At 39.6% G+C, this 27037-nt stretch overlaps 1 protein-coding gene and 2 non-coding genes across 5 annotated transcripts in view; all 3 read right to left on the bottom strand.

Annotated features, from left to right (window-relative positions):
• Nucleotides 1-26086, bottom strand: part of col15a1b (collagen, type XV, alpha 1b) — a 43468-nt gene extending 17382 nt beyond the window's left edge. For 2 of the 3 annotated variants that reach the window (XM_058624002.1, XM_058624011.1), the window contains exons 1-12: nt 9407-9603; nt 6792-6979; nt 5582-5791; nt 5222-5374; nt 3058-3132; nt 2128-2226; nt 1444-1555; nt 1207-1247; nt 554-727; nt 440-466; nt 295-357; nt 69-146 (exon numbers count right to left, since the gene is read on the bottom strand). In XM_058624002.1, coding sequence (XP_058479985.1) covers nt 69-146; nt 295-357; nt 440-466; nt 554-727; nt 1207-1247; nt 1444-1555; nt 2128-2226; nt 3058-3132; nt 5222-5374; nt 5582-5791; nt 6792-6979; nt 9407-9602 — 1416 coding nt within the window. In that variant the 5' untranslated portion in view covers nt 9603. Of the gene's footprint in view, nt 1-68; nt 147-294; nt 358-439; nt 467-553; nt 728-1206; nt 1248-1443; nt 1556-2127; nt 2227-3057; nt 3133-5221; nt 5375-5581; nt 5792-6791; nt 6980-9406; nt 9604-25544; nt 25610-25884 lie in introns of those variants that run through there. The other variant, XM_058624022.1, reaches the window with a different exon arrangement.
• On the bottom strand, nt 4436-4507 carry trnac-gca (transfer RNA cysteine (anticodon GCA)). Its single transcript has one exon. It is a non-coding gene; the product is annotated as a tRNA-Cys (tRNA).
• trnat-cgu (transfer RNA threonine (anticodon CGU)) lies at nt 4683-4756 on the bottom strand. The gene has a single exon. It is a non-coding gene; the product is annotated as a tRNA-Thr (tRNA).
• Nucleotides 26087-27037: the final 951 nt, after the last annotated feature.

Genomic DNA, 27037 nt, shown 5'->3' with positions numbered 1-27037 from the left:
AATTTGTGGAAATTTATGATTATGATTAATTATTATGAATCAAATTATGAATTAACACTTTTACTCACAGGTACACTCCGGGATCTCGGAGGTCCAGGTGGTCCGGGGAGGCCTGGAGGGCCTGGGAAACCAAGTCCTGTTTCTCCCTGTAGAGTTGGACAGAAAGTGCAATTCACAAATTAAGATGTCACTTTAAACAAAGAAAGTTGTAATTCGTGTTGAGCTAAAAGCGAACATGACTTTGTATGTTCTTGTACTTGTGAACACAAATAATACAGCCACAGTCTGTCATACTTTCTCTCCTTTGGATCCAGCTTCTCCGTCCAAACCAGGAAATCCTTGAGCTCCTCTCTGACCCTGAAGGTGAGAAAAAATATTTTGTTAAAATTGAATGATGATTAATTGAACAGAAGAAGAAAAGCAAGCTAAAATAACTCACAGCATCGCCTTTAACACCCTTGTCTCCCTGTGAAGAAGGAGAATGGACGGATGAAATTGGGTGACAAATTACACTTTCATTAAAGGATAGAAATACAAGTGCACACACACTCACCTTCTCTCCATCTTTCCCTGGCAGTCCAGGGAATCCTGGGGTCCCCGGTGACCCTTGGGGCCCCCGTGGTCCAGGCTTAGACTGTCCAGGTAGAGGGGTCGGACCTGGTGGACCAGGTGGACCAGGTTGTCCAGGATCTCCACGGTCTCCTTTCAACCCAGGCTTAAGGTGACCCTGGAAATTAAAAATAATTCTCTCATAAAAAAACACTCAAATGTTCAACATTTAAATGTCCAGTGTGTATGAATTGATGACACCTAGTGGCGAGACTGCAGAATGCAACGTCCCTCCCGTTACCCAAGCACATCCGCGAACTATGATGGCCTTCTCATATCAGAAAGGTTGTCATTTTTATTTTATTGTGTAGTGTACAAAAAGCAAAGTGCAAATTCTTGCTAGTTTGTCCATTCTGGCCACTGTAGAAATATGGTCTGTAAAACAGTACTGTACGTAAAAGGTAACGAAAAGCCAAACACATTTCATTCTACTGCAAAATTCAACTTGTGTTAACATGTTTATGCGTAGCACCTTTAATTTCTGTCAATAAAACCCTCCTAAACTTTACACACTGGACCTTTAAAGCATATTGTAATGTTTTTGACAGATGTGGCAGAACAACAAAGTGAGAAAGTCCACATCACATCAGAACTCACGTCTCCTGATTTCTCTCCTGCCTCGTCCGTCTCACGTGGGTCTGAAAACAGGAAAAGACATTTGTCAATTTTCACCAAACAAATTCTTATCATCATTACAGTGATTTTGTTGCGCTGCAAAAGCTTGAGTCTTCCGATAATGCCTGCAAATTTAGATTTTGTGACAATATTAATGAAGAGTTAATTCAATAACTAAAATATTGTGACACACAAGGAATAAATGTATAACTCATTGACCTGTAATCAACATTTCCTCATTGGCCTCTGTTGGTGTCATGTGACCAGAATACTCATCAAGCTCCACCTCTGGAGCCTCAGTGGGCGGAGCTCTGACTGGAACACTGTCTTCCTGAAAAAAAAGGTTAAAAAAAAACATTTTGTTGTTGTGTTTTTTGTTTTTTTCCCTTTATACTTTTACTTGAACCTTACTTAAGTTTTGTTTGAAATTAAGAAATCGTAAAGACAGATTGCATAAAATGTTGATTTAAATCAAAAGTTAACAGTACAAGTATGACTAAATAGATTCTTAAGTGTGAAAATATGTGGTACATATATATATATTGGTGCAGGAAGTGTTTACAGTTTTAAGGTTTAGGTTCAGGTCTAAAGCTCGTTCAGCAGAACTTAAATGCCTGGTAACAGTCACTCAATGTGTGAAAGACATTTTCTTTTGAAGCCAGTGTTTGATGGGATGGGATGTTTGGGGTCAGACTGACTTCCCGGTCGTGGGAGGATGAAAGATAAAGCCGGAAACCGGAAAGAAATACACACATATGGGCACGAAGGAGTTCAGTTTGAGGATCCTGATGATGGTGATAAGATGTGGGTGTGAAACAAACACAGCAGCAGATGGAATGAGCTCAAGTACACACACACACACACACTCATGTATTAAAAGATGTGTGTATGAGTGTGACGTACCTGCTCTGTGTTAGGTTTTCTTTGCTGCATCTTCTTCATCATTTCCTCCTCTGTCTCTCTGTCGTCCAGATTTTCATCTCCACTGCCGTATCCTGATGCCTTTACCAGAGGGAAACAGATAAACAATGTCGTCAACCATCACACATTACAAATGAATGCTTTATGTTTATTTTACTGTAATTACACCATATTAATTACTTCAATTTTTCTATCTTAGCAGCTACACATGGGGGACACCTCTGTCTTTCTTCTGGCCTGAAAAAAACAGATGTAAAGTAGCAAATGTGGCCCAAATACCCAACATCAAATATGAGGCCTTTTCTGACAAAGAGTTTTTTTTTGTTATGGTGTGATCTAAAATTTAAACTAAAGAGATGATCATGTTGTAAATGGAGAATATATACAGGCCATTGTTTGTCAAAGGTGTGAGGAGTTCAACAAAGGTTAAGCTTTCATGTGACACTGATATATTTAACTTGTCACACAAAATCTAATAATCTGACCACTACGTGCTGGACCTAATCTGTTTACACACTCACATTATGGGGACTTGTCTTCTTTAAGGGGACAAAAATCAAGTCCACATAAAGTAAATTACTACATTTTCAGGTGAAGACATGTTTTAAAGTGAGGCTGAGGTCTGGGTTGGGTTAAGGTTAGGATCAGGACTAGGATTAGGATTAGGCATGTAGTAGTAGTTAGGGTAAATCTCCAGAAAATGAAAATAAATCAGTACAATGTCCTCTGAAGTCTGAAGTGTGTGTGTGTGTGTGCGTGTGTGTGTTTTAACCAAAAATCATGTAAATCATACTGAGTGAGGACATTTTGGCAAAGTGAGGACATTTTGTCTGGTCATCACATCTTTAAAAGGCCTTTTGGGGGTTAACACCTGGTTTTAGGTGTGTGTGTGTGTGTGTGTGTGTCCCTCACATAAGGATCATCGTCTTCACACTGCTCCACGGCTGCCCTCGGGTCGTCTTTTATCACTAGCTGCTGAATGGAGCCCTGAAGACAAAGAGAGACAGAGAGACAGTTTACATTCTCTGTAAAAAAAACAAACAAACAAACAAACAAACAAAACTGCTGAGGCTGTTAAAGCAATAGTTCATGTTTTGGGGATAAGTACATTTTATATCAGACAATTACTTTTTGATACTTAAGTACAATAAATATCATGTACTTTAAGACTTGTTCTTAAGTAATATTATAAAAAAAAGTAACTTCAACTTCTACCAAAGTAGGGCTGGGCGATATGGACTAAAAGCCATATCTCGATATTTTTTACCTGACTGGCGATACTCGATATATATCTCAATATCTTTTGTGATGTATTTGGGGTTTCCCCCAAAGCATTATAGCATATTAAATAAAATGTTCTTCGGAGGCAAACCCTTTAAAAAAATAAACAAACAGTCCGTTTTAAGTTGAAGCAACATGCCAAATGTCTTTCCTGCATGACAATAATATACAGTAATTAATTCAAAAATACAATACTGTTACAATTTTAACAGATTATTTCACATAGATATTTAACACAGCTTGTTGATATGATAATTAATTAATGTCTTATATTTTATTATCAATATTGACAACTTCGGGCTTCCATATGTCCAAAAGTGACTGACAGCATTGGAAAATAAGTCAAAACTCCGTAGTGTATGAACTATGAACCAGCTAGTTTGTGCCTCCTCAGCACGAGCTGAACAATAAATGTAACACACCAAGAGAGGCGGGACTTAGGGCGGAACAGCCATTCATCAGCCGGTCACACTCAACCCTAGTGTCATGTTTGAGGCAACAACAGGAGAGGGAGGGGGAGAGGAGGGGGAGAGGAGACAGAAACGGAGCGACTGTAGTGAGGCGTTTGTGCAAAACTGAGGACAAACTGCAGAAAAAGTGTGGCTTTTTAAAACACCCACATCCCCCACGTGTGTGACACCCCTGTGTGTGTGTGTGCAGGGACGCAGGGAGAGGAGAAATAGGTGTGAACATGTATTGTCATTTTAACACAAAATGAACTATACAAGCGATATTGTCCCGTGTTATATCTCGTTTAGAAATATATAGGTATATATTAAAATATCAAGATATTGCCAAGCACTATACCAAAGTAATTTTCTGGTAATGTACCTTTATTCAAGTATCGCTTTCAGGTACTTTATACAAGACTTGAGACATTGATGCTTGCTCTCCATGAAGAAACATATTCAGAGATACTATATGTCATGCAGATTTTTTTCTAACCTTTGACCTGTCCAGGGATTTACACCGATGACCCTCCAGTTAAAAGCCCAATATGTCATGTGACAGGGGGCACCCAGATTTGAACTGAGGACCTCTTGATCTGCAGTCAAATGCTCTACCACTGAGCTATACCCCCACATACATACAGGTAATTATATAACATGTACAGGAGACACAAACGTGATATAGGAAATAGATTTTAAAACACCCACTTTTATGGGAAGAACCTTTTGTTAAATGGGTGGAATCAGTTTGAATGTGTGCCCCTCAAAGGTAATGTGATGTATTTCATTTATGTTCTATAAATAACTAGGCACTGCTGGGATTTGAACCCAGGATCTCCTGTTTACGAGACAGGCGCTTTGACCAACTAAGCCACAGCACCTCCTGTAGGCATCAGCCATATATACAAGCTGTTACTCTGTTGTGTTTTTTGTGTAGTGTTTTTAATTGTTTAAATTCTGGCACTCGAATAGCTGCAACACTCTGATTGTTGTATTCTATTCTATTCTATTCTATTCTATTCTATTCTCCCAATCAGAAAAGTGACTCACATGTGACACACTTGGCAGTAAAAAATAAGGCCCTGCTTTGACTAAAACTAAGACTTATCCTCACATTTCTACATTGTTGACATCTCTGACTTCCTCATCCTCTCCTCCCTTCTTCGTATCATCCCTCTCTGATCTTCATAGTTTGGTCTAAGGCAGTTTTTTTTTTATCAGAGCCAGTGCAGAATGTGGCCTCGAGACGGTCACTGTGGCAGTTAGTCTCTGTTTAGACAGATCCAGATGTTGTTTAAGAAAGGGTCTTTTTCCTCTGATGTGGACACACATGCTCCTACACTCACCACAAACTTGTCCAGCCCGGTGCTTCCAGCGTTGGCAACAAAGACGCCCGAGTTGTGAGAAAACGTGAGTCCTTCCTGCCGTCGGCGGAACGTCGTCCTCTCTGCTTCTCCACAGTCCATGTAGAGACGAACCTCATCACGCTCCACCACCACCTGACACACACACACACAAACACACACCTTTAAAACAAAACTTGTATTTTTGGCTAGAAAATGTTCTATAGAAAGACTAAGTGCCAAATTAAAGGCAAATGACAACACTTATATGGAATATTAGATTATTTGAACTGTTGTTGTTTAATGATCTATTCCTTGTGTATTCCTATCACATGACTTTGTATCAAATGTGCCGCCACTCACCGTGAAGCGTGTCCACTGCTCAGTCATGTCCGGCACAGTGAAGGTGGCAGCTTTGTGACTGTGCGACATCTGTTCTCTGTCAGTGTAGTAAAGTAAGATGCTCTGCAGGCCGTCACGCACCGGAGTGAGAGCCAATCCCAGCTCCACCACCTTCTGCTGGGCATCGGTGATGGCAAACAACATCCCACCTCTTTGGCTCGACGGTCGCACCTGCAGTAAACAAGTAAATAAATAAGCAAGTACATAGTAAGTGAGTATGTCAGTAAGTAAGTAAGTAAGTAAGTAAAAGAGTAGGTTAACTAAATAAAAGAGTCAGTTAGTAAATAAGTGAGTTAGTAAGTGAATAAGTAAATAAGTAAGTTAGTATGTGAATAAGAAAGTAAGTAAATAATTAAGTTAGTAAGTGAGTAAATAAGTAAGTAAGTAAATAAGTAAGTAAGTTAGAAAGTGAATAAGTAAGTAAGTAAGGTAGTAAATAAATAAGTTAGTAAGTGAATAAGTAAGTAAATAATTAAGTTAGTAAGTAAGTAAATAAGGAAGTAGGTTAGTAAGTGAACAAGTAAGTGAATAAGTGAGTTAATAAATAAGTTAGTAAGTGAATAAGTGAGTGAATAAGTAAGTTAGTAAGTGAATAAGTGAGTGAACAAGTAAGTTAGTAAGTGAATAAGTGAGTGAATAAGTAAGTTAGTAAGTGAATAAGTAAGTGAGTGAATAAGTAAGTAGCTAAATAAGAGAGTAAAGTTTCCAGCAACACAGAAGCATAAAAAAGAAAGATTTATATACAACATTTACATCTGCACATACTTCTTGAACTAACCATAAAACATTTAACATCAACTTTTAAATAAAAAGACAATAAACAAATCCAGCCGTCACCTTGAATAGTTTCCCCCACAAACACAGAAAGGTAGGAACCAAAAGCAAGATGAATGTAAATAAGAAGCCTAATTATAGTGTACATTATTATAAATATGAGTTCTACAACCTTTTAAAATAATGTATACAGTTTTCTAAGTTGACACTCTAGGAAATAACTGAGATGTTTTATCACTAGAATTCCACAAGGTGGCTCCACACACCTGCATAAATATTTACCCTGATCTGAACTCCTGTAATACAAATAAAAACTGTATTTTCAAAGCCATCACTGACCCATCACTGGGGCGGGAACTCAAAAGGTTACAGAGCCAAAATCTTAAGTGTTTGTTACCGTGACGATGATGGCAAAGTCCTTATAGAAGGACCCCGGTACAAAGGTCTTGGTGAGTCGACCGATGTTGGCTTCAGGCCCAAAGTTGTAGGCAGGAAAACCCTCATAGCCAGAGGTGAAGGAGACTGACGGAGGCAGAGGGATGCCGATTAACTCTGTCAGGTCCAGGTGAGCCCGGGAGCCTCGCTCTGAGAGAGACACAGAAACACAGAGACAAGGAGACAAAAAAAACACATGTCAGATGAGTGTGTAAACAGAAATGAAGAAGAGGAAGAGAACTTTTGCTTCAAGTGAAATCAGCTCAGTTTCAGTTCAGTGTGGAGAGTGTTCCATGCACAGGGAGCGGCAAAGCTGAACGCTCTTTTTCCCTATTTCTTACAGAATGAATAGAAGAGTGGCTTTTAGTTCTTTAAAGAAGAGGAACTAATCCAAGACGAGCATTATACATTAATAATAGCCCCTTAATATTTAACATAAAGTTAAATCACAGTGATGAGTGAGTCACTATTGTCTGTTTTCTTTCCTAATTCAGTGAAGCTGCAGAAAAGTGAACTTTTCTCAGCAGCACCCTGCGTTTGGTTGCTAAGTAACGACGGATGCAACAGAAGCCATTTTTGTATAGAAAAGTTCCTAAAAGGGAAAACTTGAGTAAAAAAAACAAGCCACGCAAAGTTTGAGACCTCTGGAATAAAGGCTCTCTCTCTCTCACACACACACACACACACCTGTGAGAGAGAAGGTGGATGTCTGAAAGGGGGAGGGGTTACATTTACACATTTATTGTTGCAAACACAGGTGGCGTAGCAAGCGCTTAACACACACACACACACACTGTAACACAGCAGGTGTGCAGTCATTCGAGCTCTGTAGTAAAAACAATGAACGACCACGCTCTGAAAACAGTCACAAACGTTGGCTCTTCAAACTTTTCTCTCCACTCCCGTGAGACATAGTTAATCCTGCTGCTGGGATCAGGTCTGAATCTGGGTCTGAGATGGGTCTGGTTGGTGATTATCAGTCATATTTTTTTGGAAAGGAGCCATTTCAGGATGCAGGAGGACGAGGCCAGGAAAAGTTCCCAGGGTCCAGAAAATAAGCTGTTCACACCTGGTGTTAGTGTCACACCCAGCTCATGTGATCCAGATTGTGAAACTGAAGTGAAGTAGAATTAAAGCAACATTTAAACATTGCAGATAAGTGTAGTAGTTATTAGATGTCAAGAACATGTAAAGTACGGAGGTAAATCACCAAGGTTGGTTATACAAAATGTGCATTTTCCTGTTTTGGTGGCGTATGAATGTGACGGAAGGTTTGTTCAGTGTGCCAGTCTTCTGGTTTCCCTCTCCGCTCCTGAGTCTATAATCCTCATCATGCAGGCCACGTGGAGGCTCAGTTTTCTCACGGAGCCTCATAAAACCAATATTTTAACGACCCCCTGACTGCCTTCGACGTACACGACCCTTTAAATCCACCTTGACCCCGGAGTGTTGCACACACACAGACTCTCTCAGAGGATCGAGCAAAGCACACTCAGGTACAGCTGTGTCACATCTCTGTCCTCGATCGTGAGACCTAAATTCAACGTTCTAACTTGACGTTAAAGTGGCACACACTGAAGACGACTGCTGCTTCTAAAGTCCTGAGGAAAGCTCCGTTCGAGGTCGTCTCCACAGAAAGCGAGCCAATCAGAACTTCCACGTCTGACCTCAGACAACAAAGACTGTATCATTGCAGAGAGGACACAGGTCGTCTTGACCTTTGAAGATTATTGTACAGGTTTGACTATTTGTATCAGACCTTAAGTCCGGCTGTGATCATGTCCTGAGACTTCTTCACTGTCCTCTAAGCATAAAATATTAAGATCAGTTACTGTAACTGTAGATTACAGGGACTGAACCACTCAACAACATAAACACCATGAACACAAGAACGACTCTGTTCCCCTGAAGTCACTGTGATTATGGTCAAATCTACATCTGCTTAAGTCTTGTCCATCTTAAGACTGTGCTCACCGCGTTTATCACGCCATTTCTGACTGGAGATTGGAGAGTTTGCACCAAATTCCATAGAGAATATCAGAGATTTTACACCATGGCACACCGGAGCTGTAGGTCCATGGCTGCCTCCATGAGTCAGTTGAAATGTGTTGTTTTGTGACTTTGATGTTTGAAATCCTTCATTTGTATTGAAATAAGTCACTGTTATTTACCAAACCAGGCAGCAGTGAACCAGCAGCTCCTGTGTCACCACTAGCCAAAGAACACTGGTTTTCTCAATGGAGTTTGGTGCAGGCGAGAGCTAGCGGTTTACAAACTCCAGTTTAGAGTCACAAAAGAGTCTCAAAGTTCTCCCCATTTGTGAAAAATATGTAAATGCTGTGTTTACAGCTAGTTTCTGCTGCCCCTAAGTGGCCAGAATATGACCCCAACTACTTCATACGGAAGGACCTTTTTTTCAGCCATACAGAATGATCTAATCCAAAGCACCTGAGCCATGATTATGAAGAAAAACAGGTTTAGATTTGGTGTTATAGCCCTGATTATAAGTTCAAAAAGTTCTTGTGAAGCAAATGAAACTCCAGATATGAAAGTAAATCTGACACCTGTAACACTCACCACTTTTCCAGTGTTTCAGTGGTTTGTGCTGTGACCTGATTCTGTCATTTCCACCTGCTTTCTCTTCTAGAGCCATAATCTCAGCCTCTGCTGTGCCAATGCCCGGGATTAAAACTCCGGGTCTGTGAGTCGTGGTCAGAACAGACCCTGCTGCCTGAGTTCCACCCTCCACAGTTTCCTCCGTCACCTTGTCCATCTCCTCTCCTCCCAGGAGCTCTGTTGTCCACGGGGTGTGAGAAGGACCCGAGGACGTGATGGATGGAGAGGCAGATGGAAGAGGAGGAGGATGATGATGAGAGGAGCTGGAGTTGGATTTAGGACGCGCCCAGAAGAAGTTCCACCACTGGGCTTGAGCAGGTGAAGAGAGGAGGACGAGAAGAGCGAAAGAGACACGCAGAGCTCCCATCGTCCTCTTACTGCGTCTCAAAAGTTGTGTCCAAATCTCTCTCACACAGATGCAAACAGAGGAAAAATGTCCGCGGTCATAAGATCCAGGAGCAGACGTCGCAGCCTCTTCTCTCGTTTTAAGTCTGTTTCTAACTCCCTGTCATCTCTCTCTCTCTCTCTTTCCTCCCCCTCTTCTCTCCCTGTGTAATTACTGACTCCCCCTCCTCTGTCACTCCACCACATTCAGTCAGACTTGATTTTCTCTCCTCGCTTCACTCAGACAGAGAGATTAGAGAGTTAGTTAGTTCACTCCTCCTCCTCTTTCCCTCTCTCTCCTCCCATTTCTGTGTGTTCTGGATTAAATGTATAGTCCCAGAAACTGATTCAGGTCTCAATGAAACCAAGTGTTTTTGTAGCAAAAAATAAAGCTAAAGGAACCACAAATCGCATTTTTTGCTGGATTAAATACTGCAAATTTCTGTTAGGATAATTGCAAAACCCATTATTTCTTTATAGAAAAATATCCTATCATATGAAATGTACCAATCAAAGACATAGCGTTGCTTTTACCATTGACATGATGTATATTTGCATGTTATAATGATTTAATCTGGAGAAAAAACAGCTGAACACGAATCAGTTTCTGGCACGACACCTGTCCAAGAAATCTTTCCTTTCCCACCATAAGTAATAAAACCGTACAAAGCATTAGGTATTAAACTATTTTGATAATCGACTAATTGGTTTGAGGTTTTTAAAACAAGTTTCTCTGACTTTTCAGCTTCTTAAATGTTATTATTTTCTGTTTTTCTTTGCTCCGTTGAATAAAGATCATTAAAACTGTATAATTTTTGTTTTTTGGACATTTTATGGACCTAACAAGTACTTGGTATATCGAGGAAAATAATCGAGGTAAAACTTTACTCTCAACTCCCCTCATACAGTATATATTTTTACTATATGACAAAAAGTGTGACAGAAAATCAAATGAAAAGACATTAAATATGAGATTTGTCTTAATATAAATGTTCTAAAATGTACAAGAGGAGACTGCAGCTTGGAAACAAGTGTAATAAAAATGTAAACATATAACTAATAAAACAATAAAATTCAGCATAAATAATACTAAAATGTAAAATAAATATTGGATTTAAAAACTGTAGTTTATTGAGATTTGGTTTTCTGTTCATGTTTATGTTAGTATCTGAACCTCAGCTTCATAATAACATAATCATTTCCATTTTGTTGCCAATTATGACAGGAGAATGCTCATCTTTAAGCCAGAAATGAACTAAAAACAGAGATTAAACATGTTTCTTCCTGCAGCAGCTCAGTGATCAGGCAGAGAGAAAGAGTGAGGCCCCGCGTCTGTGATGACAAAGGCTGATCTGTTCTGTCGTATTGTGCTTCTCTCTAAATGTTTAAATGAGGTCCACGATGAATTCTGGAGTCCTGCTGAGGATGGAGCTCCGAGTGGAGGGTGCATGCTGCTGTTTGTTGTTTCAGGCTGAAACGTGGAGTCACAACATCAATTTGCTGTGTATGTTTCCAGTCTGGCAGGAAATCACTCCTGATCTTCACTCACTTGGACAGTTTTTGTCCAAACAAGTGACAAATTTGTCCTCTTTTTAACAGTGTCCTGTGCACAGTTTTTGACAGATCAATCTGAATTTTCCATGATGTGTAGATGATCACTCAAGTAAATCCCCATTGAAGTTTGGTAATAATTTACCCACTGATGACAACACGAAAAATAACATAACATTTCCAAGAAATTCCTCTTTTCTCATTGGAAAAACAAAGTAAATAAATCATATCTCTGTCAAAACTCATCAGATTTGAATGGAATTGTGTGTGTGTGTGCAGAATCAGACACACTACCATCACACTAAATTTAATCCAGATCCAAATCTATAATCTGGATTATGGCGATTTAAATGTAACATGGTTGAGTCTCATTTTACAAGTTATGGTAATAGCTATGAGCAGGTAAAGTCCTATACAGATCCAGAAAGTTCTTCTGGAGTGGATCATCATGTAAAAAATCTCTGCTGCTGGTTGCCACTTGAGCTTCGCAGAGGGTTATTCTGGCATCTAGGAATATAAATGTCATTCATCATATGCTTAATCTGTATGAGGATTATGAAGAGGTTTATGAAGATTTCCCAGGCCCCCAAAAAAGCTTAAGAACGGTTGGAATCTGGTGCAAAGGAGCAGGAAACCCAACTGACATGAATTACAAGGATTAGCCACTTTATTAGGTACACCTGTTTACCTGAATGTCACATGTGTGTCCTGATGCTGTGGTTGGAGCAAGCTGTGGGAGTAAAATAAAAAAGGGATGGGGGGGGGTCTCTAATGGAGCAGATGATAGGTTTAAGGTCTAAGGAGAGTCCCCCCCTCCAGGCTTGATTAGTCCTGGATTAGCCAAAGATGAGGCGGTGTGGAATGGGACAGGGTGAGGAGGATGTTCAGGGAGATCAGCATGAGTGCAGAAAAACTGATCCACAAGGAAATGATCCAAAATTCTAAATCCTAGCCTTAAACTTAACCTGTTGCTCAGAAATTAGGTTCTGCCTCATTGGGACCAGGTTCTGGTCTCCATGAGGACAACTGGTCTTGACAAGGTCAGTGTTTATTCCGGAAAGATCTGATTTATATTTAATGGTCATCAACAAGTGCTCATATACATATATAAGTAAAACAAAAGGATGTGAGGAATCACTGAGAGGAGAGGAGAGAGGAGACACTTTCATGAGAAAAGCTGTGAGTATTTTCAAAACCTCCCCCTTTGTTTTTTTCCTTTATGAAGTGACCCCATTTAGGGCCTCCGGATTCCAGAAAGAATAACCCCTTCACCCTTCACCTCTCTCTCTCCCTCTCTCTCTCTCTCTCTCTATCTCACACAATCACTTCCCGCTCTGCCAAGCAAACCTCCCCATCAATAAACTTGGTACTAATTGGTTCACTGTCACAGCCAATCACATGGGGATGCTATGAATTTATTCACGGTCATTTTCAGTCTGAAGTGGCTGCAGTCACATGATCACAAGACATCAGAATGTTTGATTTCAAGAGAATCATGTTTAAAATGTTTATAACACATCATGTGTCATTTTATAGTCGCGTTTATTTCCCTCAACTATTGATGGGAAAAAAAAGACCTACAAGCAGAAACAACCCCAACTTTTTGACCTTGTACTGATGACAATATCTGAGCTCTTATTGATGTAGTGTTGGCTACCATCTAGTGGCCATAAACAGTAATGCATGTAAAAAGCAGGACCATGATGTGCACTATCAAATCAGTTTGCAGTACAGTTAAAAAATCACAAAAAATGCAAGTAAAAGAAGATTTACCATCCTTAACTAATGCCTAATGTTAGCCTAATGCCTAAGTACACACACAAACAAACTTGTTTTTGCATCTAAGTGATGACACGTCATAGATGTAACACATTTGCCAGCCCCTTACCCGAACCTTAACTATCACAACTGTGCCTAACCCTAACCCTAAAACCAGGTTTTTATCCCTATAATAAAGCCCATTAAAGTTGTGGGACCCAGACAAAATGTCCCCACTCTACGTTTATTTTTTTTGACCTCACAAAGATATAAATACATGCACACACACACACACGTTTGTGCAGCATTCTTAGTGAGAATATGATTATTACCTGAACCTTAACCATCACAACTAAAGGCGTAACCCTAACCCTTAACCTAAACCCAAATCAAATGCTAAACCTAAAACCCAAGTCTTAAATGTCCTCACAAAAAAACTGAATGGATTGAAAAACTAACCATAACCATAACCATAACCAGTAAGTAAAGTTCTGCCTCATTAGGACCAGGTTTTGGTCTCCATGATCCTGACGAGGTTAGTGTGTGTCAGAAAAGGTCCTTTAGAGGTTACAAATACAAACACACACACACATGCCAAGCAGTCAATGAAGCCTGTGTTGTTATCATGCCCCTCCCCCTCCCTCCCGCCTACCTCCTCCCTCACTCCTCCTACAACGTGTTTTCATTTCATATTTCAAGGCCACGTTCAGGAAACGTCAGACTCCCTTTATAAACTCTGGCCAAAAAGAAAAACTGTTCATCCACTGAGACTCTGAGACTCAGAGGCTTTGTGATGTAGAGCAGTGAGTCGATAACTCATGTAGACAGAGTTAAACAGAGTTAAACATGGCTCATAAACTTGTTTAGCAGCCAAGTGCTGCAAATAATAAAATATGAACGGCACAAATTCTGCACAAACTACTGATTCACCATAAAAATTGTTATTATTTATGAAAAAAAGTGGATTTTTTTTGTCAGAGGGTAAATCTGATGCTAAACGAAAACCAATAATGCATCAAACTCAATATTTTGGCTAATCTTTGACATATCCAAGACTGATTTAAGAAAAATAAAATAAAATAAAATCCATAAATAACAACATAAATACAGCAACATCAACTGAAGCTGTTTAAGAGATTTATGCAGGAAAAAAACAAAATAAATGAATCTGTAAAGTTTTTATACCAATTTTATGGAAGTGGTGGACATTTTTGTCCTTAATGACTTAAGAGGGAAGTAAATTAAACTGAAGACTAAGGGTTAATTTATCACAACTAAAAATCATTTCCCCATGAAAAATAAATACATAATTACAATAATATGAGTACAGTTGAACACAGTTGGACACATTAATGGGCAGCAATATCATTTATTTTAAATGATTTGGTAATTAATTGTTTCATTCATGTTCACTGTGCTCTTTATTTCTCTATTTTACTTTTGTTTCATATTTCATATACATTCATTCATTCGTGTACTGTAGGTTGATATTCAACAGTATTGATGGTGAAAATGAGAGGAAACAACTTTTTTTTGCTCCTTAAAGTGAATGAAAAGTGATTTTCCACCTTGTGTTTCAATTTATCAATGGGTTATTAACAGAAAAGTGATTTTGTGTCATTTTCTTTGCGTGAACGCATTAAGTAGGACAGCTTGTAATTCACATTCACGTCACTGGGGGGCAGCAAACACACTGAGCGTGGTGACTGAACCGGACATGGATCTGTCCCTTTGATCACATCTCTTTTGTGTCTGTGGACGGCAGGTGGGGGACAAGGAATGCTGGGAATGTTAGGGATGGTGTCGGACGTGCACACGCACAACAACACACACACACACACACACACACACACCTATGAAAACGACACGTGCACTCCATGAACCTGTGGCTCAACCTCCAACCTCAGTGGAGACAAAGGAAGAAGGTGCAGGTGGAAAAATATGAGCATGAAGGAGTCTCAAAAGGTCTCTGCATTCAAAATTAAAGATAAATTAGATCATTTGAACTTTTGTTTTTGGTTTTAGTGCAAATGATAGCAATTGCATGACTGATGTTCTTTCACAGAACATACTGCAAACACCATATCACTGTTTAATGCCCATTCTTTGCCTTTGGGAAAAGAGGGGGTGGCTGAGAACGTTAGAGGGAAAGGGCTTCTAAATTAGAGGAGAAAAAAAAAGTATATGTGAGATTGTCAGATTGGAGAGTTTGGGCCCTGGGGTGGGATTAACCCCAAACTCCTGACCTGCAGACCTGCAGACACACCTCAACACAGATGTAAGAGGAGTGAAACACTAGTGCAAAGTGCCTGATTTCTCTCCAAACAGTTTGTCGTCTTATCTTAAAAATGAAGAATGCGCGTAAAACCATCGCGGGAGTTCCTGAGCCAATAACAAAAACACGAAGGAATAATCTCATAGATTGAAACATGCTGACTGACAAATCATGTGTGTGTGTGTACATTTAAATGATAACAAGTGTTTCTATAAACAGCAAGTCTGAGATAAAAAAAACTAAGATAAGAGATTAGTACGTTAATCAGGATGTCACTTTGTATTAATCTACATTATTATATAATGAAATGGCAGCTTATTACTTATTTATGCAAGTTTATACAGAAATGATGTGCTGTTAAACAAATGTTTATAAAAGAAAAGCTATTTTTTAATATAATTTGTTATTAAACTATTGTATTTTATCAGGTGGAAGAAATATACACAGTGTATATTCTGTACATATGTATATATACTGTGTATATATATACATACATGTATATACTGTGTACAGTATATATGAGAAAATAACTCCCATCAGTTTTAGCTGAAGATCCATATGTTTGTTTGTTTTTTTGGCAGCGTGTGATCACAGCTGATTAGTTTGACGGTTAACAGGCTGCCCATGGGTCGAAACTGGCCCGTGGCAGCATCAGTATCTGGCCCGGCAGATGATTTAACAAATCTAAATCTTAAATGATTTGCTTATCTTCAGAGCTCAGTTCAGAGCGTGTGACTCGTGAAAGCACGCGTTCCTCCAGTGCCTTCACTGCGAGCTCCGCACTGCGAGCTCCACACTGTGCCTCAGATGAACGGCGGCTTTGTTGGCCGCCGTGAGGAGGTCAGAGGTGGACAGCTGTGGAAGGACACTTTCCATTACATCAAGTCCAAACCCACGTCCCTGCCATTCTCTCACCCTCACTTCCCCCTCGAGTACAAACTCAGAGTCCCCCTGCTGGATTTCATTTCTTATCTTATCTTATCAGAATGAGGTTTATTGCCAGGAATGGTTGGTGCAAAACGAGCAAAAAAAATCAATATTTAAGCAAAAAATTAAAAACAAGATACAAAAATAAGGAAAATATGAATTTAAGCATGATCTGCGCAGCATGTAAGTTGTGCAATACTGTATGTCAGAGCAGAAAACAAGACACTGTACAATTTGTGCAATTAACTTATCTTATCCTAAATAATGAGGTAAAAATGTAACATAAGGTGGAACCAGAACCAGAACTAATAACCAGAACAGAGAGGAACAACAAAAAAGCCAGACCAAAAAGGATCCACAATAATAATATATATTTTTTTCTAATAGTTTTGTTTCTGTCTCGAGAAACTGCCTCAATTATTATAATCACTATCCAGAAGGATTTCAATCAATATGAAAAAGCTACAGTGTTTCTGCACCTGAACACATCTCCACCGACACACACTGCACAGTAACAGTGTCTCCACAGAAACAGCTGAGGAAAAAATGCCACAGTGCTGGTCAGCATTTCTTCTGCAGTTCTGAACAATAGTGAATTTTGTGGTGAACTTTTCAGTGGGTTGATGTCAATAGATGGTTCTCTGCCAAAGGGACCATGCAGGGAAACATGAGATAATATTTTCCTGTCTACATTTCTCTGAAGGTTGTCTTTCATTCCACTCGCTTCCAAATGACAACATCTCAGACCTGAAGGACTTCACTGTCTTCACTCTCTGTCCATGAATATGTGTGTGTGCGTGTGTGTGTCACAGCGGTGGTGCTCACAGCGGGATCCACGACTCCTCACACCACGACAGTGACGGTGACACGGTCGACCGTCCCCCGTCACTGTGCCTCTCTTGTCCTTCATTAACATTCGTATTAAAGGAGGAGATGAGAAGCTCCGAGGGGTTGTTTGCTCTGAGGACGACACTCGCAGCTGAGCAAACACACACAGTGTCATATACATGCATGAGCAGGATGTAAGCAGATGTAAATAGCGAGCTTGTATCTATGATACCAGATGTTTGTATGAATGTCGTGCTTCTACCAGAGTGTTTGATTAATCCAGATGAAGAAGAAAGTCACATTATATCGACACTATTATTGATTTCTAGAAGAAGTGCCTTAGGAAAAGAAGACGTAAGGAAGAGAAGGAAGAGAAGGATGTGAGGAAAGAAGAGGTAAGGAAGAAAAGGAAGTGAGGACACAAAGTAAGGAAGAGGAGGAAGAGAAGAAAAGAAGAGGTAATATTGAGAAGGAAGTGAGGAAAAAAGTAAGGAAGAGGAGGAAGTGAGGAAAGAGAAGAGGTAAGATAAAGAAAGAAGTGAGGAAACAAAGTAAGGAAGAGAAGGGAGTGAGGAAAAGAAGTAAGGAAGTGGGGAAAAGAAGAAGTAAGGAAGAGAAGGAAGCGAGGAAACAAAGTACAGAAGAGAAGGGAGTTAAGAAAAGAAGAAATAAGGAAGAGAAGAAAGTCAGGAAAAGATGAGGTAAGGAGGTGAGGAAATAAAGTAAGGAAGAGGAGAAAGAGAGGAAAAGAAGCGGTAAGATCGAGAAGGAAGTGAGGAAAAGAAGACTTAAGGAAGACAAGGAAGTGAGGAAAAGAAGAGAGGAAAGGAAGGGAGGAAACAATAACCCTAACCCTTTTCAACTCACTCATGTTTTAGAGATAAGATAAGATATGCTAAGATAAAATAGAATAAGATTAAATAAGATAAGATAAGTCAAGATAAGAAAAAAAGCTAACATAACTAACATATGTGAGGACATTGTACAATGTCACAGCAAAGACAGTTAAGGTAAAAGTAATAAATAATACATTTCTATAAATGTACAATTTTGTTATTTTCATCATAAAACGGTGTCACATAAACATCATAATCCAATAGAATATTTCCAAAAAGTCTATGTCCATTACTATTATAATTATAATAATAATTATTAATGTTATTATTGTTCGTGAGCACTGAGGCTTGGTCTTTTCTGTCCTGACAACCAAAAACAGAGACTTAAGCGCTGGATCTCAGCAGCAGCAGATTAACGTCACCTCAGGCTACGAGAGCGGAGGAGAAGTGGAGGAGAAGAATTAAATGTGCTAATCCACAGGTAAACAATGACGGGTCAGCGGGGAACAGGATGTGGAAACAGGAGCTAATGTGTAAATGGATTCTCAGGAAACAAAGAAAATTGAAATTGTCACAATCAGAATGAAAATGTTGTAACTCGTTCTCTACGAGTAAAGTGTTTTCCAGTTGGTTCCAGATTATTCCACATGGAGGACCAAGGCAGGTCAAAGGTCACCACAGGATAAAGATGTTTGGTTGGAGTTTGGAGTAATTGAGTGTTTTTAAACAGGTTTGTGTTTTTAAAAGTGTTGCAGAGTGAGTGCCGTGTTTGTGCAGAAAACTCAGCAGAGGCTCCACAATTTCAGCGGCCACAGACCCAAATATGCAGAGGCTCAAACAGAAACACAGTGTGTATGTGTGTGTGTGTGTGTGTGCGTGCGTGCTCAACCTTCTCTCTTTAAATTCGCTGGTGGGTTTCCTCGAAGTGGGAACTCTAACAACACACTGCACTTTAGAGTCAGTGTGTTTATAAAAAAGGAAATTTCCCTTTAAAATCTTGTTTTCTTCTTTTTCTCTTCTGTTCTTAAAAAGCATTGCACCATTTAAAAAAATGTCTTTGTGAAACCCACACATGAAAACCCAGAAAATTACTAACATGCAGCCTGTGGGGCCAAATGAGGCCCTTCAATCAATCTGTTTTAATGTATTTATAGATTAATTTCGCATCATAAATGTTTGAAATTAGGTGAGATTTAATTAATTTTAAGGTATTTTTTTTTCACTTTACTGCCCCCCCTAATGACCAGACTAGACTGGACAGAGTTTGATAGCCCTGTAGTATACATGCCAGGCCTGTATGTGGCGCTGTATTGCTGCTACAATATTACACAATATAAAAATTAGTGGAGAAGAAGAAGTGGATTATGCATATAAGATGTGAGAGGAAGAGGTGGGACTATGATGTCATCTTTCCCCCAAATGGTTACACACAAAAACAAGGGTAGTGGGAGTTTTGTGTTTTCTTAGGGCCCCTAAAATATAAGTTCTATGTGAATAAAAAGTCACTACGATACAAAACTCTTTGTGTCACAACGTCTCAGTCGTCATTCAAAGCTGTATTTGCTTTCAGATTATAAATGTAAACACACATTTTAAAGCTTTGGCGTGGACGTCCACAGCTCTCCAAACCTCTTCATTATTAATTAAGATTAATGCCGAATTGAGACAGGAAGGAAAACTCAAAGTGGTTAAAGCAATTAGTTTGACCTGAAACACACAAACCCTGTGTTTCCCTGCTCCTCTTCACGAGTCACGACTTCATCTCATTAACTTTCTGAACACAATTTGATCTCTGCTCAGAGTTTAACTACACTGACTGAATGATCAGAACATGGAGGACAGTCTGGACGCAGCAGATGGATTTGGGCTGTACTGTACCACTTTCCAGGCTTCAGATTTTTACCATTTGACTGGCACTATGTCAGTTTTCTGAGACTGGAAGTTTACCGACGTCACCTGCAATGAGACATTTCCTTTCGTCACTACTTAAACGTAGGTTATAAGATGTGGGTGTGTGATTTTCATTTTCACCAGCTATATAAACACACCTGAGCAAAAGTCGTATTGAACTTGTGAAATTTTCAATTTTTCCACAGTTCACTTGGCTTGTTTTTATGAAACAAAATCAAAATCAAAAACTCTCTATTTTGTGACTTCTGCACAATTACTTTGATTAAGGGTGCTGGCGCAGCATGGACTAAGGGTTAAAGAAGGTTACAAGGGGTTCACTTAACATTCTCATTTCTACTGACCACTCAGTAAAATATTAAACACGTCATCATGTCCTGATTGTCAAAATACAGAATAAAGGCTTCCATCCATTCTCATGTAGCCTTTATGAGCATCTAAATCACAAGTTATTCCCTTCATAAGCTCCTTGTGGACTTCCTGCTTATTCCCAGACTACTTTTTATTTTGTTCTGAACATATTAAGGCATGTTGGCGTGTCGACCATAAACACCTCTGTGCCTGCTTGTAACAGGAAGCCCCTTCTGCCCCACGCTGACTCGTGTTAGCACAAACAAAGCTTCAGGGCTTTGTGGATTGGATCTGATGCTGAAATGGCTGAAATTATCGTAACATAACTGAAGCCTTAGCAACTCTCGCTCAAGTCTCGCTCTGAATTCTCATGAGACTTAGTTGTTGCAGGATAATGAAGTGGCAAATGTGAAGGGTTTGGAATCTACTGAGAGATATGATTTACTATGTTATTATGGCTGAAAATGATGTGGAAACTGAAGATGAGCTGTTTGAATGCAAAGGCCTTTCCTGTTTGTTTGTTTGGTGGTGATGTTACTTGTCTTTTCTGTGACTCATTGCCCACAAAGCCAGCATGTCTGTGTTGTCAAGAGTGTGGATGCCGGATGTGTCCATTCATGTCTCACAAGATGTTGCAGTTGCCAGACAAAGATTTTTACTGGACCAAATCCACAAGTTAATGCTCACCTACACACCCACATTTGAAAACATAGGGGTGTTGCGTTAAAAAATCACACTATTTTTCTGTAATATGATAAGAATAAATAGAGTAACATCTTGCAATGGGAGGCCAACAGCCACAATGTTACACTTACCATGGTGTTGGTTGGCCTTTGAGTTATTTCGGAAAGCAACACTTAATTACGGGATGGCGTTTAGTTGTAATCAGTTTGTTCACGTGTAAATCAGGTAATAAAAACGTCATTAAAATAACAAGGGTAACGTTTGCACATAAATGACAATGACTGCCCCGGGAGCTCCTCAAGTCAAAGGGAAGTCTTTGTTTCTGGCCCCAAAAAGCATGAGATAGTGTGGAACAGATAGACAATGATGATGATTCATGGTGAAACTTTTCATATGGTAACCACGGTAACATGGTACCCAAACAACAACAACAGCTGCCCAGCCTGGGGGGGGGCAGTGCAATGTTTCCTTTCTAAAGGACCGTGACTGTATGAGCAGTAAATCTGATGCTGTCCATCTTCTGATATTGGTCAACCACACTAGAGCTTTTACTCTGGAATCCAAACACACACACACACACACAGTGAGAACTACCGCATCACCTCATGGAATATATGACACCATCTACAACGGAAAAGAGGGAGGAAAAAACAAAACAAAAGAAACATTGATTCTTGAATGTAAAGTTTCCAGGCAGAGATTTAAAAAAAAAAAATTCACATTAAAATCCAATAGAGCTGACCGTTAACACACCTTTTACAGTTGGCCCATTGTGTCCAGCTGTGGTCAAATCAAAGTCACTTTAGCTCATTGAGCACATTCCAGACAGGATGCCGCTGCTGTGAGAGCCGAGCGTTCAGGCCCCCAATATACTGAAGACATTTAGAAGGTAGAAGATCTATCACACGCTCCACTGCCAACTCTGCACACTCATAAAACACGGAATGGAACATGGTGGGAGTTTCAGTGGAGTGGCAGAGATGAAGTAAGGTCAGTGGTGGAAACAGTTGAGAGGATTGTGCGTAAAGACCTATTCGGACAGTACTAGTTTTACATGGAGAGGTGGAGTAAAGTGATTTAACCACAGATCTGTAATATTAATGGACAATTCGTACGGGATAAGAAATCTCAATTGGGAGTGGAAACTCGGTGTAAATCGATCCGTCTGTCCCAGGACCGCTTTACTGGGCCCAGTTGTGGAACCACCGCTACGACCACCTGTGAATGCTCCAAAGAACATGTTCTGTCAAGGGCACAGGCAAGGGGGGGTTGTAAATCCGGTGATCTCTGACCCGGCTACGCGCAAACAACTTCACCCCGACTTCCCGGACACCAAGTGGTGCTCTATTTGTGCGCTGCTGTCCCTTCCTGGTGTCATGTGCGTACTACGCTGCTTCTTGTTATCACAAGTGCGGACACACATCGACATCTGCATGTGAATCAAGTGCAGAAGGGCTACTAACTATGATGTTTTTGACATCAAGTGCTAAAGAAGAATGTGACTTGGTTTTAAACTGTATGCACAAACATCAAAACATGCTCCTACTGGGCTCAGCTCACAATCACTGATATTGGCTAAACATAGAATCCATTTAGAATCCATTCAGAGCAACTCAACCAGCTGTAAATGGAGAGTGAAGTTTCCTGGAGGTAAGAGTGTGTTTGAGGGGACATGGTGAAATTTGGTGTGTGAACAACAGTCAGGAAGAATTCCTGTGTTGCAGCTCAAGCTGCAGCTTCTCTGCAAAGGTAAACCCACAAAGAAGGAGATCTTTTGGTTTAAAAAGTAACCTGAATTTGCCACAGACTGATACTAGTGTCATAAAACATAAACAAACATGTTTTCACAATAAAGGCTCTGAAGAAAAGCAAACAATTTAAATCAAATTTTTTTTAAATATTATTAATCTACCGGGCCGGATAGTAATCCAGTTTTGGCCCACGGGCCACCAGTTGCTGACCAATGCATTAAAAACCAATGTGGCAAAAGAAAAAGATTATTAGATGTGTTTGACTAAAAGACTAAAAGACAACCACGATAAAAACATGGTGACTGAATTTATGGTGTGAAAGGCACAAAATGGCGCTCGTCATGGTACCACCAAGACGTCAGCCTAAGTTGTTTTGGTCTGTGATATAAAAAGTCAACTGGAAAACACATTCTAACAACCTGAAAGTGGACACCTAGAGTACTGGAGGAGGACTTACTTCATTCAGTAAATGTTGTATTGTAATGTAATGATGTCTTGTAGCAAAACTAGAGCATGGTAACTTGATAAGATACAGTATTATTTAAAAAGTATCACATGTTTTGTGAGTATGACTGGTTCTATCGCCACTTGTGGTACGTGTGGGTTTGCCCACAGCAAAAACATGTACAACATACTGTATATACCTACTGTTTTTGGAGGATAAAATAAGTAAATTTCGTAGTGTACCAAAAAAAATTTGATGCAGCTTTGCTTTAGCAATTTGCAGCCGAGATGATTTGCTCAAGGCTACACTCATAGACATGTATGATATTTAAAGCTGATTCTGGGATTTCAGCTGTTACAGTCACTATTGTGTCTTCGCTATTCATCGTTGCCGGTGGCAACAAGTTCAACTATGTTCCACAGAAAATTCCTTTGTGAGAAAGGGAAACTGTTTGTTTGCGCTGAATCTGGTAAAATAACAAGAAAAAGTAAGAAAACATTTTTTTTGCCACAAACACACCTGCACACATACAGACATTAAAGTGGCACAGGATCAAGAATGTTCTCAAGGTCCGTCTTCAAAGCTCAGTTTTAACCCCCTCTTCATGCACACACTATACACTTAATTTCTCACCCTGGTGCAGCGTTTGACTTGTCTGCCACTTCCACACACACACACACAAACACACTGGATAAAGAGGGCAAAGGAAGCAGAGTCCGTTGCCAAACAAACAAAAACACTCTCTCTCCTACAGAGAAGAGTCACACAGCGGGGGGGGGGGGGGGGGGGGGGGAGTGAGTGAAAACCACAGACAGACGTGTGAAAATGGAGATGGAAACAGGCTTTGACCTGCAAAGAGCAAAGGATGGAGTTCGACGTGTAGCTTTTTTGTGCTTTTCAAAATAAGACCACATTATTTGGTGTTGGAAAAGGATTTGAACGGCTCGTTCGCTTTAGAGACTGCGACATAGCAGCAATTATGATGACAGCAAAGTAACGAGAAGTTGAAATAACTCATAAGATAGTTTTTACAATTATAAAATGCATCTGCTGGGTTGCATGCAGCAACAGTAACAAAACCATTATAAATGAGAACCACTTTAATAATAAAGCCTTCAAAATATCAAGTTGCTTTTTTGGAGCTTGAGGACAAAAAAGCCACCAATTGGTACATTCCACTCACACAAATAGACTTGACAGGCTCATAAACATGAGCTCAACTTTAGCCATAGACTGTAAACAGAAATGGACTTCCAATAGTCTTCCAAAGATCAGGAAGTAGGGCAATAGTAGCAGTTAGCCTCCCGGGCGCGACTCAAAAAACTTGGTTTGAAGGGAAGTCTGTGTGAAAATGACCTTCTCACTTGATTTATAATGCCAGTGGATGTTTTCCTGAGGAGTTAATGGACTTACTCACTAGTTTTTATCTCTTCTTCAATAGAACATGGTGTCAATATTTATGTTCCCATTTAGAAGAACATAGATACGATAATGCCTGAGTGGACAACACTAAGATTCACAGCTGATATTGTACAACTGTGAAGAAAACTTGCCAAAACTGTCCCGGCGCCGGTCAAATTTGCAGATCTCACGGCTTTAGAATGGGAGTTTCTTGTGCTCTGTGTGACTTTGTCCATTTTTATATACAGTCTATTACTCTAGCCAATCAGAGACCAGGACCAGGTGATGGCAGTAAGCAGATGCCCAAAACAACAATAACACAATAAGGCAATAATCACATAATCACTTGGTCACACTGATGGAGGGAGGAACTAATCTGGTTAATTTAAAATAACAGCTCAGGTATGTTATCAAAATGGCTGCAGAGTGATAGTGACCAACTGCAGGCAAATTAGTCAAACAACCTCACGATGCTAATAGGCTAGTTTTGTGTTTGCATTTGACCTGATAATCCTTAAACAAGTCAACTTCACCAAGTAAAGAGGGAAAATAGGAAAATGCTGTTCCTTTTATAGAGGAGATTTTTGTGTTACACATTATCCTATATACATGGAGATCCTTCAGTGTCAAACAGTTCTTATAGGATTAAATCTAATCAGAGATTATCACCTGGGAGAATAAGGATATCTGCATGATCAAATTTGTATTATTTACCTTAGATACGCCATAGATATACATTCTTGACAAATATTTAGAATTTTATCTGGTCAAATAGTGATATACTGAATTAAAATATCAAAACAAAAAATGTCATTGCCTTCCATGGTCATCGTGAATTCTAAAACCACTGTCAGGTCCATACTATCAATGTGAGGAAGATTCCCATATCACTCATTCATTTCTGTGCTCATTTAAGTCATTCATTGAACCATCTCAACTGTGTAATGTGTTTATAGTTAATGTAATGAAGGAAGAAGTGCAGAATTAACATGAACGTTACCTGCTATAACCTGCAGGGAAGCAGCCAGCCAGCACAGAAGAGCCAGATGCAGGGCAAGAGACCACCTGAGGAGACACATCAGTCACTGAAGCTGCACTTAAAAGTTCTGACTTGGAGAAAATAGAAAACTTTGGTATAAAGACGTTCATTTAAATGAGCTCTTGTTTGAAGTCCTCCTGAGTGAATGAGGAAATTGGATTTAGCGAAACAGCTTCTAAATTACAGTTCTCCTCTGAGGTGGAACTGAAAAGTGCTTAATGAAGGTGTGAAGTCTTTTGAAATTTTGGTCCCTTTTTCTTTTACATTCAAAAAAATGAATACATATGTTAAATTGTCTTACCCTTGAAACATCTTAGTAAATGTGTGAATGAAAATCCAGGTTTTGACGTGAACTCCAAGTGCATGTGTGTGACGAAATTCAGGCAAACTCCGTGTCCCTCTGCCCCACTGAGCAGACCTGAAAATACACTGCTCTCTCTCTCGCTCTCTCTCTCGCTCTCTCACTCTCTCTCCCAGTACAAAGACTCTCTCAGTTCTGGTCTAAGTCACTGTAAGACCCACGAAGTTGGGAAATTCGACTCCCTTGAAAGGAAAAAAAAGGGACCCCTCCACCCTCTTTCACCCAGTGGACCCTCCAATCCTCTTTCAGTCACTGTCCTTTAATAATTTAATATCATGTATGTTATTATTCCATTCTACTCATTCAAGAAAAATCTACCCATTTATCCCCCAATGCCCTTATATGTATTAATTTCTAATTTGCTAGAGACATTTGTGTGATTTTATCTTCCAAAAGTTTTATTTTAAATCTAAACCTTCAATAAACACCAATGTGAGAACCAGGTTCCATCAACATTTAGAATTTAGAATGTCCTAAACTATGTAAGAGCTGCTCTCGCAGCGCTCTCTGCTGGACAACTGGGCAATTTCTTCAAACATTCTGATGAACTTCTAGGCTATGTATGTTGAACTCAAGCTGTTGTTTTTTAAGATTTAAGAGTTTGAAAACCCGTCTGAATATCAGATAAAAAGTGACACCCTTAGTTTACATTAACTTCTGTCTTAACTATGCACTAACATAATTTATGTTTTATATCTTTTATTTATTATTTTGTACAGCACTTTGGTCCACTGTGGTTGTTTTCAAGTGCTTTACAAATAATGTTGGATTGGATTAACACCAAATTCATGGGATATTGCCTTCAAACTGGAGTTGGCACGGAGGGGGGGGGGTTTGTTCTAATTTGATGTAGGGCCTCCTTGGAACTTCTTTTCTAGGGCTTCCAAACACCTTAAAAACACCGCCCCTCATCTAATTTTAAACCCTGTTGTTTAATTTGATTTTGTTTCATTTTCTGCACACACCAATTGATTAAAATCCAGAAGGAAAAATAATGTTGGAATGTTAAAAAAAATAAAGAAAAAACAAGCAACTAAAAAGAAGCAAAGACTAAACCAGCACAAGTTAGGGAAGTGTAATGGGTAAAACGACA

This window comes from Solea solea, chromosome 1 (genome assembly GCF_958295425.1).
Source record: "Solea solea chromosome 1, fSolSol10.1, whole genome shotgun sequence".
NCBI lineage: Eukaryota > Metazoa > Chordata > Actinopteri > Pleuronectiformes > Soleidae > Solea > Solea solea.
The sequence above is the reverse complement of the archived record's forward strand: the minus strand, read 5'-3'. Positions and strand labels throughout refer to the sequence as shown.